This window comes from Thunnus albacares, chromosome 5 (assembly GCF_914725855.1).
Source record: "Thunnus albacares chromosome 5, fThuAlb1.1, whole genome shotgun sequence".
Lineage (NCBI taxonomy): Eukaryota > Metazoa > Chordata > Actinopteri > Scombriformes > Scombridae > Thunnus > Thunnus albacares.
Genome location: NC_058110.1, coordinates 22,744,835 through 22,758,707, shown reverse-complemented (window position 1 = coordinate 22,758,707; position 13,873 = coordinate 22,744,835). Strand labels below are relative to the sequence as shown.

General features: G+C 44.0%; 2 protein-coding genes across 8 annotated transcripts in view; both read right to left on the bottom strand.

The window, feature by feature from the left end:
• Nucleotides 1-8,510, bottom strand: part of plxnd1 (plexin D1) — a 61,389-nt gene extending 52,879 nt beyond the window's left edge. The window contains exons 1-4 of the mRNA XM_044351129.1: nucleotides 7,088-8,510; nucleotides 5,009-5,185; nucleotides 1,568-1,699; nucleotides 623-723 (exon numbers count right to left, since the gene is read on the bottom strand). Coding sequence (XP_044207064.1) covers nucleotides 623-723; nucleotides 1,568-1,699; nucleotides 5,009-5,185; nucleotides 7,088-8,299 — 1,622 coding nt within the window. The 5' untranslated portion in view covers nucleotides 8,300-8,510. The remainder of the gene's footprint in view (nucleotides 1-622; nucleotides 724-1,567; nucleotides 1,700-5,008; nucleotides 5,186-7,087) is intronic.
• Nucleotides 8,511-10,568: 2,058 nt separating this feature from the next.
• Nucleotides 10,569-13,873, bottom strand: part of tmcc1a (transmembrane and coiled-coil domain family 1a) — a 43,850-nt gene continuing 40,545 nt past the window's right edge. For all 7 annotated transcript variants that reach the window (XM_044351400.1, XM_044351401.1, XM_044351403.1 and 4 more), the window contains one exon: nucleotides 10,569-12,909. In XM_044351400.1, the coding sequence (XP_044207335.1) occupies nucleotides 12,595-12,909 (315 nt within the window). In that variant the 3' untranslated portion in view covers nucleotides 10,569-12,594. The remainder of the gene's footprint in view (nucleotides 12,910-13,873) is intronic.

Here is a 13,873-nt window from a genome sequence, read left to right as displayed (position 1 = left end):
ACAGAAACACTTCAGCCAAGTCAGTCCTCGCTGGGCGCTCCCAGCCTGTCACTCCCCTCCCCAAACTACCAAAGAACCAGGGGAGCGCTCGAAACAATGATGTTGCTCCCCGGTCTGAGGCCTAATAATAAGCAAATCAATTCTGCTCTATCCAACAACAGCCTTCTAGCCCAAAAACACACTCTGTCACTGCCAAGACCCATTCAGCTGGGCGACATTTTGAAATGGAGAGTGAAGATGATGAAAACCAGCAAATGAGCCTCAGCGGTTTTATTGATTTAAACGCTACAAGTATCAAAATGACAAGCAGAAATCATTTCATTATGTCATCAATCTGATCTTTTATAGCTTGAAAATGAGTCAATTTTAACTCATTTAAACAGCTGCAGCAGTGAGACTGAAGAGACAACAGACATTTCCACATTTTCTCAACAGATTACGTCAAAAAGCATGTGGCATGTGCGTGACACTAATGCATATGATAATTTGATTGAATTTTTTTTTTTTTTCTTGGCAGGAGAAAAGAGGCTGAGAGAGACAGAGAACAAGTCTGAGGGGGGGGGATGTTAAACTGGATGGAGACAGAGCGAGACACAGAAAAACAAAAACAAGTGTTTCTTACCGATTCTCCAGAGTACACCAGCCACAGTGGGCGTCACCTGCTCCCAAACAGTCACTGCAGCTCCTCCACTGGTCACATTCAGCCACTTTCACCCTCAGCATCTGCACAACACAGCACGAGGATAAATCAAACACATTTCAAAACATATGTCAGATAAAAACAACTTTTCAAGATCAGTGCAGGCCTTTAATAGAGAACTAGTGCAGAAACAAGCAACAGAGAATTAGTGAACAACAATTTTTATAACTGACTGATGGTTTGAGTAATTTATCAAGCAAAAATGTCAAACATTCGCTGGTTCCAGCTTCTCACATATGAGAATTTGCTGTTTGTCTCTGTTTTTTATTATTGTGAATTGAATATATTTGTGTTTTGGATTGTGGGTTAGAGAAAACAAGCAACATAAATATGTCAACTTGGGCTTTTGATATAAAATTAACTGAATGAAAGATAGTCAAATGACTATTCGATATTGGAAACAATCATTAGTAGCAACCTTACAGAGAAAGTTCATCATGTATGCAAGTTTAGTTTTCTCATAAGAGCTTTTTCTTATCTGTGTGCATCTGAAATCATAAGTTGTTTACTTCTAAGACAGGAAGTACAGTGATTTCATCTCACCACACTTGACTAACCATTAGGTACATTTGCACTGCACGACAGAACTGCTGTAGGTGCAGCCACATCCTGTCATATACATGAAACATATTGGTTTGGAGATGCAGCACCGAAACCTGTTGGAGGTCTGTAAATATAGCTATCTTCAACACAATTATGTGACTGTTCAGCTAAATTGAGGTGAGGAGGATTCACTGGATGTGAGATGAGGTCTGATTGCGGCTAATATGACTCTTCTTTATGCCGACGTGAATAAAGCACTGACAGAGGTAGAGAGATTTAACAAACATCTTGAGACTGAAGCTTCCCCTGCAGCCTCATTCTTACATGGTGAGAGGTCATGAGATAAAGGAAGTTCCTGTCGTTGGGGTCAAAGGTCATGATGTGATGGACGGGTTCACTGGCTGGCAGCTTCAGTGTCCACTGGTTAGCCAAGGTCATGTTCGCCTGGAGGGTCAGCTGTGAAAAGAGATATCAAGGTGGAGAAAGAGTAGAGGACACATGTTGGATCACAGTGTTGGAACAAGTGCAGAATGGTGCAATAAATACTTTCCCACAAGGAAAAGTGAGCAACAGTTTTGCCAACTTCTTGCTTCACATTCACATAGAAGAACTCCTCAAATATTCAGAGTTGCTCAATATAATGTAATTTTACCAGCAACAAAGTTAGAGCAAAAGCAAAGCCAAGTGTCTTACTCAGCAACACCTCCTGTAGCAGATATGTATTTACTTCCTGTTTTTCAACACCTCTTGCCTCTGACTGTGAGGTCACTGTGAGGTTTTAGCAAGATTCATAGATTCTTTTTACCTGGAAACCTGAAATGCACAAAACATTCCCCAAAAAACCATACGACATTATCATACGAATGTATAAACAATAGCTTCCAAGTTTGTGTAAGTGTCTTTTTCTTATCATGAACGTTCGTGTCCTTTTTCTAAAATATTTCTTATATGTTCAAACTTTTCAAATATATTTTAGGAGGCCCTTTGTTCAAGTGGTGTGCCTAATCTTGCTCCACCGAGCGGCGATTTATCTACACGCTGGCCTTCCTACAGCTCGAGATAATAAAACGGGTGACATGTTCTCACGTATGCACAAACATACGCACACACTGGCACACACGCACAGAGCTGCGTAGAAAAACAAACAGTGCTGAGTGAGACTTCCTGTCATGCAGACAGTGAAAGCTCTTATTTCTGCTATTTGTCGGGTTTCCCTTCACTGGAGACATCCTGCCATCCTGAGGAACTGGCAAAGTGACCGACATCTGGTGACAAGCACGGGCCATGTCACTTCTCCATCTGCAGAACACACAAACAGCCTCTCACATGCACACACACATATCAGATCATGGTCACTTTTGGGGACATTACATAGATTTAAATCGTTTCCTTGAGACTTACCCTAACCCTAACCACAACCACTACTTGCATATCCCTAACCTTAACCACTGACCCAAAAATCAGTTTTTTCGCAATTGGGGACACGGCTTTTGTCCGCAGGTAGCCTATGACAGACCACACACACACACACACACACAAACACACTCGACAAAACCATTACCACCTACTGCTGGTTAATGTTAAACCGCAGCAGACAGAAGCTTAGTAAACCATTGGCTTAACCTGTGATGAGAGGCATTATCTCAGCCTCCAAATAGCACTTTCGTTTTTATAACACCACCCACCCATCTACACACACACTCACACACACACACACACGATCCTCTGGCTTGGAGATTCTAAGCAGCTGTGCTATGTCTTCACCCCGCACCCCAGTGACTACAAACACATACGCAGAGTGACACGGCGAGGAGTGAGTAAACAGCAGCCCACACACCTGGACAGGGAGCAGAATAGGAGCAGAGAGAGCAGTGGTGAGGAGAGCTGTGGCACAGTGTGCCACCAGGTCAACTAACAAAACACATGCTGTTCTGGCAGGTCGCTCTGACTCTATTCTCTGTCTATCTGCCTGCAGATGAAAGACCCTATTCAACTAAGGAGTGCTCAGCTGCTGGGTGCTCTCTCTCTCTCTAGGTGTGTGTGGCTGTGTATACCTGAGTGTAAAGGAGAGAGAATAAAGACAGATGGAGGTGGGGCAGGAGAGAGAAAACAAGAAAGAGAAGGAGATAAAGTCTGTTTGCAAAATGAATCAAAGGGCCTTTTATATTTGAGATGGAATAAAAGAGGAACAGAGAGAGAGGGGGGACAATGAAGCGATGAACTGAGAAGTGAAGGGCTGAACTGAACTGACTGACTGACTGAGAGAGTAAAATTGGAAGAGAGTGAGTGAGATAAAGGTGGACACGGCGTGAGGCAGAAAATGGAAGTCAGCTGTAATGGGGAGGGAGAGACTTCATTAAAACATGCATGTAATTACAAATTACTTCACTGAGGGCTCTCTCAAAGACAGTAAAAGAGGCCTAACTTAATCTCAACCACTGCTCCCCTGTGTTTAGTCTGAGCCAAACTCACAGTCAGAATCATATTACACACACTAACAGCACCATTAACCTCTGTAACAGCTCTATCCTGGGGGCACACACACACACACACACACAAACACACACACACAGACAGTGCCACACACACAGAGATACATTTACAAACAATGAAAGACACATAAAGCTAAAAAGCACAGAGCCTGTTGCCCAAGGTCGCAGAAATACTATGCTCCCTGTATAACAAGGTTGACACACATCCTGGCAGAACTCATATATAGCATGTAATCACAGGGAATGCATTCATCTGAGTAAACACATGAAATCACTAAACCACTCGCGCTGGCCTGCAGACAAAGTCAAACACCTAAAAACGCAGTCAAACCTGCAATCAAGCAAACAGACGTACACAAACGCTCTCATACACACGGTTGCTTACAACATCCCAACCGATGTTGTGCATCCGGTATAAACCATCCAAAAACTAATTACTGCATGCTCAGCCGAGGCTAAAACAGTGCCTTCATCTGGGGAGGAAAACAAGGAGCTCTTTTAGAAGGCCCAAAACGAAACAGCCCACAGCAGGATGGTTTTAATGTTGTAAAAGGTACCAGCCTAATGCAAAACAATAAGGTCAGAAAGCTTTCAGAGCCAGTTTATGTTGTTTTCCGCAGACAGCTGAGAAGCAGCTTGTGGCGCTTGCAGGCAGGCTGCTGTTTAGCAAGCTCAGTCAGGGGTGACTAGGAATGTGGCTGAGACAGAATTAAGGAATGCCATTAATTGGACGGGAAAGGTTTTCACAAGCTGGACCCGCTGCAGATGTTCCAAAGCTGAGGTCGCAGGCCGCCGACTGAAATCGCCAACTCACGGCAGGGCTGAGTCATACGTCGTCACACGGTCTTGTTAAACGGCTTTCTGGCGATCTCTCAGACAATAACCAGGTCTGAGGAACATTAGTGCACATGGTTAGGACTACTTAATAGGCCAGGATGGGTCATGGATGAATGGAATGAGGGGGCTGGGTGGTGACAGTGCTGAGAACCTGCAAGATGAAAGCAGACGTTGCTGCTTGTTCTGCCGTGGCTCGGAGTGTTTCATTACACACCTACGTTTGGTTTATTGAAAGACTCAGCAGCCACATCAGAGCCACACTACATAACTCTGTTACTGTTATAGTTTTTCCAAGCTTGAGGGCTCGGTCACATTAAAAATATTAACTCCATTTAGTGGTGACCATCATGTCCTTTGACCTGAGGTTATGTTAGTTCTTCGCTTGATCACTTAAAAGCACTGCTTGTATGTGTGTGTGTATGTGTGTGTGTCTCACCTTACGAAGGCGTCCATTACTGGTTCCCAGAAAAACCACAGTGTGATTGTGTACATTGTCCACAGAGACTGAACTAAGACCCGAGTATTCAAACAGAGGAATGGCCTTCAGGGGCCGCCGTAAGGCCAGGGGGTGCTGCAGGTGGGCAGCACCGCAGTCCAGCTGTTCGGGTTGCAGCTGGAAGACAGACAAAATGAAAGAGATCAATTCCCATCAGCTTTCATACGGAAGCGCAGTGTACAGATTAGAAAACAGGAGAGAACAGTGCTCCGAATGATGAAAGTGAAATGGAAAACAAGAGCTGATAGTAGCTATCACAACGGTGCTGCTCATTCTTCTAAATCACTTTTTAGACATCTCAGTGAATACTTGAAAAGGGCTTACAAGGGTCTTCAACACTCATAAGACTCTGCTTTTGTCAAATCCTCGGCGGGCAATGATAAAACATTAGTGCCATGCTTGGATGAGCACCAGGATCTATTGGGAATTCTCTGAATATTTTAGAGCACGCAGAGGCAAAAAAAAAAAAAAAAAAAGAATTAAGCACAGTGGATATTTGTAGAGTCGTTTCCCACGGGCCCTTCTGCTCCCGGCTTCATCTCTCTTATCATAAATTGTGTCTGGCTTTCCCTCAGTGCTGGCCTTCAGACTGTCGACAACAAGAAAGATCACATTTCAGCAGGCGGCATAAATGCTAAACTAAAGAAAGACTAACTTTACTCTGTGAGGGAAAAGTAGGTGGTATTACAGCAGGAAAAAAAAATCCACTTTGAACTAAGCAGTTGTCTATCTCAGGAAGGCCTGTGGGCCAATTGAGATAGTATTCAGACAGCTGGTCATGGGAGGGGGTGTCCGGGGCCACAGCCGACAAGACAGTGCCAGCGAGGAGGGCAAGCTTTCTGACCTGACAGCACAGCGGTTGCGGGACATCCTCCTTCGACCTCTTCTCTGTCAGTCAAAACCACCACAATGAAAAACTGGAATTTCACTGCGTTCCTATGAAACTGTGCAGCGCTTTCTCTGCTTGTATTATTCCACACCATCAATATGGAGGGAAAACAACGGGAGTAAATATACAGTAGTGTGCAATGTTTAAATTTCCTTAAGGGCAAATATTTAGTTTGGTATGCGAGTGGAAAGCATGTAGTTAAAAACACAAGATCATATCTGAGCATGTGTTTATGACAAAGCAGCTATTTATTCACTGACATTGCTAAATTTGTGGTTGGGTTATAGTTAGCAGCAGACACTTGATTAAAAAAAAGGACATGTCTGAGGTTTTACGGAGAAACACTCAACTATTGAACCCTTTCCGTCTTCATATTTGATAAGAGAGGGAGCTGCTGGATGTGAGGGGAGTCTCACCCTTCCCATAACCTCCAGCGTAGCTCTAGAGCATCTTTCCAGCTATCATGACCTCTACTCGTGACATGGGAGATCCTCTCTCCGAGTCATGAGCCTCAGGGCTAAAGAGGATAACTGCTTGCAAGAATGAATGGAAACTGTCAGAGAGATATAGCTAGTCATGAGTGAGTTTGTCTTTTTTTTTTGTAAAGCCAGAACAACTTTAGGGAACGTCAGGTTTAATAAATCTGAATCGGAAGCAGCTTTATTGGCCAAGTATGGTTAGGCACACAAGGAATACACTGTATTACAGTCATAATAATAATAACCAAAGCACCCATTTTCATTTTCTCATGGGAAAATATTCATGAATGTCTACAAAATAACACATAAATAAGAAATCAAGATGTAAATAAAAAGAAAAAAATGAAAAAGCATTTCATTTTTGTCAAAAGCTGGCAATATCTGATGGTGAGGTTGATAATTTCTCTATTGTGCCCTTATCACAGATATTCTCATTTATTCTGCCCCATCAAGATACTGACACTTGTTTCTAGAAAACTGGAACTATCTTGAACCATTTTTGTGTTAAATAAGACTTTTGGACTGATTATGACCTGTTCTAATTTACTTTTTTTAACATGTCTAGCCATGTCATGAAATCAAATCAGATAAAATGAAGATAATTAAATTAATAGTTGTCTTGACTAAAATAAGAGATCTGTTAGTCCTTACCACCAAGTTTCCCTTCATAATACAGGCTGCCCCGGAGCCCTGGATAACGCTATCCAGCACCTGAACATCGCTGCTGGGAGAGTTGGAGCAGTTCCTGCGGCCTTGTCGGATCTCCTCCTCGATGTCTCCAAACTTGAAGGCGCACAGAGCAGACTTTCTGTCCGCCTTGGAGAACACTCCAAACAGGTACGGCACTGAGCTCTTCCCGTCGTCTGTGTGGATCTCCGCCGGGTACACGGACATCAGCCGGTTGTAAATGTTCCCGTTAAATCCACACTGTAGGGGCATCTGGATGTAGGACTCCGTGAGCTTCCTGCTCTCCGGGCCCGTGGATTTGCGGGGGCTCTCGGTATCCAGACATATCCTGGCGAGGATGCTGTTTGGCTGGCTCTCCTTGTGGCCCATTTTCGCGTCATTGTTGAAGGCGATGTAGGAGTAAGTCTTCTGGATGAAAGCGTGGACGAAGTTCAGCTTGTTTTTGGTTTTCACCTCTTGTTTGATCTTGAACACATTATCCTCTGAAGGGTTAATGTCATAGGTGAAAAGTCGGGATAAATCCTTCACGTTCAAGGAGCGGATGGCGATCTCCGGGGTGTTTTCAAAGCGCAGATCCTCCTTGCTGTGATTCTTGGGGAAAAACTGGGTACCAGCCCCTGTATAGGTCGCCCCGACGAGAAGCCGGGTGTTTCCCCCGTGGCTCCTGAAGATGAGCCCGACAGTGGATGCGTTCGGGTGATTGGCGGCGATGTTGAGCATGCTGGGGAAAACGGTCTTCTCGCCCTGAGGTGGGAACTCCACCGCTATCTCCGAAATATTCTCCATTTTTCTGAGCTCACAGAAGCCTTGGTACACAGATCCACACACCACCACGACCCCTTGCTCTCGATCCAGCTCCAGGAGCTTATTGTAGTTATCAGTGAGGGATTTGGGATGCTCACACGGAGCCTGGGGCAGCTGTGGCGCATGGCACAACAGGTTGTCCTCCACCGGACCGGTCCTCTTCTCCACCTCGATGCTCAAGGTCCCATTCAGCTGGTAGACTGTGTTGACGGTGGCCAGGTAGATCTTTCTGGATACCGGGTCCACCACGAAGTTATTGGTCTGATTTGGAGACGCGAATGCCTGTTGGATGTGCAGCGCGCTGGCACACCGGCGCGTCTCCAAAGCCAGGACGCCGAGGAGCAGAACAGCTATCTCTATCGAAGGAGGCATTTTTCCTTCTGACCGGCTTCCGCGTGTTCTGTGCCGAGGGGTGCATTGAGCAAAGACAAAATTGTGTGTTTGTTCCTACTGCGACAATCCGAGAGGAAAGGCTGTTTCCTGCTCAACGCCTAAACCCAGAATGACGCGATAAGCGAGTCGTGTTTCCTTTTCAGGCTGCCTCCTCTGTCCCTCTCTGCCCACTGTGCAGCTCAGCAGCCTTTCTCCCGAGTCATACTGAGCCACAATGCCTCGTTGAGATTTTTACGATCTTCAAACAATTATCTACAACAAAAAATAATAATTAAAGTGGATTTGTTGATGCGTAATTTCTGGACATTGTCAAACACAATGGTGATAAAAAAAAATTAAAAAAAAACTTATTTGGAGTCATGTTTTAGTTCCGCTTCTTTAAGAATTGATTCATAAATAAATCACGAATAAATGACACATTTAAGTAAACTGCTGATCTCACAGGGAACACATTTGTCACCTCATTAACCCTGAAGGGTCCGTGGGCACTGCCTTCCTGTAATGTCACGTCCCATCAAAGCGCTCCATGTCAGACCACTCTGCTGTGATTGATCACTGTTATTAGATGTAGGTGACTATTAGAGCTTCTAAATGCCTTTTTTTCCATTTTACCCAGGTACATTTGAAACCCATTTTCTCTGAGTGACTATAGACTAGCAGATTTAAAATTTAGCAAGGTCAAATATTAACTTAACCTGAAATATTAACTTATTTAAGCTATATATAGTGAGCTCATCTTGCCATATGAAGTTGTAATGACCCTCGACTTTTCCTTTCAAGACGGACCACTTGATGAATCTCCGGCCCTGCGTGGTTCCGCTCATCTCGGGGTTAATGACGGGTCACCGTCCCACCTCCTGTGCACCCCAGTCCCTCTGCTCTCAGATTAGTTCTGCAGATCCAGAGGGTTCCGTTTTGGGCACATACGGCACGGTAAGCACCGTGAAAGTGCTACCAGATGGTCACATCAGCACACCTTTCCGGTTTTTGACATTCAACATAGCTTTCTTGCGCGCTTTACCTCATAAATATTCAAACACAACACATGCGCCCCCACTCTAAAATGCACGAATATGGTTAGCATTTTTTGTCTATGGATGGAGTGCGCATATGCTCACATCTCTGAATAGAAATGAATGATCTCTAGTAGGGGAACGACCAGGAATGTGTCAGACACTGCATAAATCAGTTTGCAGGCGAGCCCAGAAGTATTATCTATGAATACATGCAATAATTAAAGTTGATGCTAAATCGTGCGCAATCGCTTGTGCCTATTTACTGTGGACTGCTCTGGGGACAAACTTACTCTCCCGGCTCCCCCTCGCCACCACTTGAAGCTTTCAGTAGGGCAGATAAGTGCGTCCCGTGTTTACCTTGGCGCACAGCCATGCGCATCAAATCTGGCAGTGTATAAAAGGAGGAAAGAGCTCTGATAAAGTGCAACATATTGACCTCCCTAACTGCACAGCACAATGACTGAGTCATGGACAACCTCAACAGCGTGCGCGCGCGTGCATGTGTGTGTGAGCGTGAGCCTCAGTGGGCCTTGTGGGGGAGTGTATGAGGTCCTGCAGGGATAAGGCTCGGTGTGGGTCAGAGCTGTCAGCATCAGATATCACTGGCGAGGTGTGACTGAGTGCTGCGGTTTGGTGCTGCTCAATCAAACACTACATTCAGGGGAATGAAGCTGTGTGTGTGTGTGTGTCTGTGTGTGTGTGTGTGTGTGTGTGTGTGTGTGTGTGTGTGTGTGTGAGAGAGAGAGAGAGAGAGAGAGAGAGAGAGAGAGAGAGAGAGAGAGAGAGAGAGAGAGAGAGAGAGAGAGAGAGAGGAGAGTGAGTGAGAGAGATGGACAAAAGGAGAGAAAGAGAGAGCAGGAGAATGCTAGAATTAAGTTGGGGAAACGTGGTCTCCCCTGTGTTTATAATAAAAATATTGTCCCTTGTGGTTCAATCTGACTTTTGGCAGTAAGACTGCAGTTAAAGGAGCCTTCCACCCAACCTGTTTCCTTCCTGATAAGGACCCCTACCTTCCTCCTAACAGACCACTCACATTCACACAAACTACACACAGCCTTTCACAGCCAGAAAAAAACCCCATTAATGACAAACAAGGCATAAGATCTCCATCTAGTGGTCATATGACGAACCTGCAGGGAGTGACTCTTTCAAAGGTGATTCAGATCATACGAGGCAGCCCATTCACTCAAACAAACAGTCACTTTTAAAAAAAGGCAGTAAAAGCATACAAGTTAGTCAGGAATGCACTTTATTTATTCCACACTTAGAAAAGGACATCAGAAGGCACTGGAGTGGTTTAGCACACAACCCTATATCATAGGAGTTACTGCAAGGTCAAGCTAAGGTCAAAGGTCAGCTCACTCTCTACTTGTCTGCCGCAATCAAGATGGCAAAATTGAAATAGCTCGATAAGTCTACGGCCATTGTAACTGCATGCTCAACTTCAGAGCAATCAAGTTTATGAACATTTAGACAAGCAATGAGCTAAAGTCCTTTCTGAGGGTTTTTTATCTTTAGACAAGGACGACAGTGATCCTGACCTGAGTCAACTCTCCTTATCCCACTGAAGACGACTGTAATAAGAGTGACAACCTTTGAAGTGTCTATCAAAAGATTTCTCAAGCCTCAGCCTGACCTATGTGTTATCTAGCAGTGTGCTAAAGTGCAGCTGTACAATTCATCAGCTTCTCAGCATGTAATGCAGGGTGGACTATTTAATGTGCTCGGTCATCTGGTCATGTCCTTGACTAGATGAGAAAGAGAGAGAGAGAGAGCGAGTATTGGAAAGACTGGACGCCAAGCCAAGGAACTGTACTCGAGGAAGCAAGGTGTAGAAACATACAGCTGAAGAATCAGGAGTCAAGTTCATGTTCAGATTGTGAAATTTCTAACAAAATGTACCTTGCAAAAGTTGTGTCTCCCAGAAAGATAAATCTTTGACATCCAGGAAAAACATTCATGACAGATCTGAACAGAAACAAGACCTTTCTTTTCTCTTAGCGTGGACCCTTTTGGTGCTCCGGCATCCCTGGGTAGACTAAGGTTTGGCACTGGGTGATTACACTATAAGATAGTGTACTTGTAGAAAAACAAGGACGGCCACAGTAATAATACGCAGGGAGAGTGTCACATACAGGCAGTGTGCATTTGACTGGCATGGCAGTGGAGAGATATGAAGCAGCAGCATTCGTGTTCCAACTGAGATGGAGCTGGATAAGCACCAGTGGTCTCTCTTTCCTAACCTGATCAGATCAAATATGGTGAGGGGGGGAGGCAATTATCCAAGCAAATTGGTTTTACTTGGACAACGGCCTTTTGTCATTGCTTTTAAAAGCTATTCTGGTTCCCATGTATTTTTTTCTTCATGAAAACATGCAGTTTTGTATACATACATGTTGCTTGAGAATAACCAGATGTTCTCTGTATGTCTATGTGCAGTTTCTGTGGTGAGCATCTTCTCCTTCTACAGCTGGCCCATTCTGACTTTAGGTTTCATTTATACTCTCCCGTATTAAACCGTTTTTCTTATTTTACTTAAAAAGGAAATAAGTAAAAGCATGTGATCTTTGCTATTAGAAAATGGTAAGGAAGCACAAAAAGTCTCTAGTCATCATGACCCTCAATGGTCACGGTCAGTCCTTTGAAATGTTCCATCTTGAACAAATGTCATCACAGCAAGTAAGGAGCAACTCCCAGGAAGGTTTTCAGCCATGGTTCAAATCTACCAATCACAGCTAGGTAAGAGTTATCTTCCTAAAGGCAATCAACCACATGATCACATTTGCATGTCTCTACAAATGGACTGGGCCTTTGGGGTGAATTGCCAGCCCAGGTTTCCTGACTAATCTCCCCTTCACATGTAGAGTGAGAGGAGGGTAATGCTACATGGTATTGAATAAAATAACGTTGAAAATAAAAATAATATTATTAGAAATAATAACATTATAATTGATTAAACTCTAAGGATAAAAACAGTACAACGCTGCATTCTGTGAGGGATATCAGCACAAGAGTTCATTTTCAAAATGTAAACAGTCTCGTTCCTTCCTAAGTGAAAATCATGTGTTCTCAACTTTACTCGATTTCTTCCTCTTTATCTTGATTCCGAGCCGTGTCCGAATGTGCTCAACCGGATTTTCAGCGCCGGCCACACAGCCATCCTAACGGCAATCACGTTCTTCAACCTTCCTGCATGACTGCAGCTACAGTTTAATCGCCTGGTGTCACCAAAAGCAACATGTGCTGGCTTCAGTCTAGTCATCCTGGGGGCTGCAGGGCGCGATGTGTGTACCCCGAGAGAGCGTCCCAGTTTCTCCACAAGAAGGCCAGCAGGAGGATGAGGAGGAGGGTGGACAGAGAGCGTGAGCGTGTCTTCATCAGGGGGACCACACAGTTGGCCACAGTTGAAACAAAGACCAGAAGGACAGCCATAAGGGCCAGCAGCACATTGATAAGTTTTCCCAGGAGGGTCCTGGCCGTGGCATTTTCCAGCCCCTCCAACTGGACGACCTGCTGTTGCTGCTGCTGGAGCTCCATCTTAGAGATCCTGGTCTGACATGCCTCCAACGCCTCCTGCAGAGGACACACAGAAATTAAAAAAAAATAAATAAAAAAATCAGTCAGCAAAGTCACCTTTGTCAAGTATGAACTAAACCCCAAACATACTGTAAATTTCATAGACCTTTACCACCCCCTGCTGCCGGGGAAAGGAAATGCAGTCGGGGGCAACTTGGCCTGTAAATACAGTTCATGCAGGCGCACACACACATAAACCTAAGCCCTCATAGATAACAGGATAGGACAAGCAGGTGTAATGCGAGTCACCTACAAGGAAATGCTTGTGTTATTAACAAACAGCCAATGGACAGACAGGATTCTTGGTCTCATCCTCTTGTTTACAGTGTCAACATGGACAATGACATAATGTCTTTAACAGATGGTGGGTCAGACTTTCACCTCAGACTTTTAGTTTAACTTGACATTGTTTGAGCAGCCCACATTAGCTTCACTACTACTTAAAGCAGTAAATAAGTAAGACATGACGATATGATGATGATAATTCCAGAAAACTGTCTGAATAAACCAGTAAATTGTGTGTATAATACGAATGATAGAAACTCAATTTTATCACCATTGTTCTTACAGTGAGTCAAAATTATCTTGATATTGTTGCTGTAGCTAACAGGATCTACCTGGCTAAATTCACTAGCAGTTGCTAAGCATGCAAAAAATTGCTATATATGCAAAAAAGTTGACTTAAGTTAGAAAATCACCATAGAATTCTGCATTTAGTGGCTTATTGCTTTCAGTATCTATATTAGTGAATCCTAAACTCAAGATGGTGTATTACAGTGTCCATATGAAATGTAATGTGTCATGAGGTGTGATTATCATCATCATCACAATGGCCTTCAACATGACTCAACTGGTTAGAGGTCATTTTAATACTTGGTACTCTAAACTTCTTTTATCATCCTTATTCATGAATCCATTTGTAAAAAAAAAAAAGCTGCAATTTTTGTTTCTATTTTGAAAA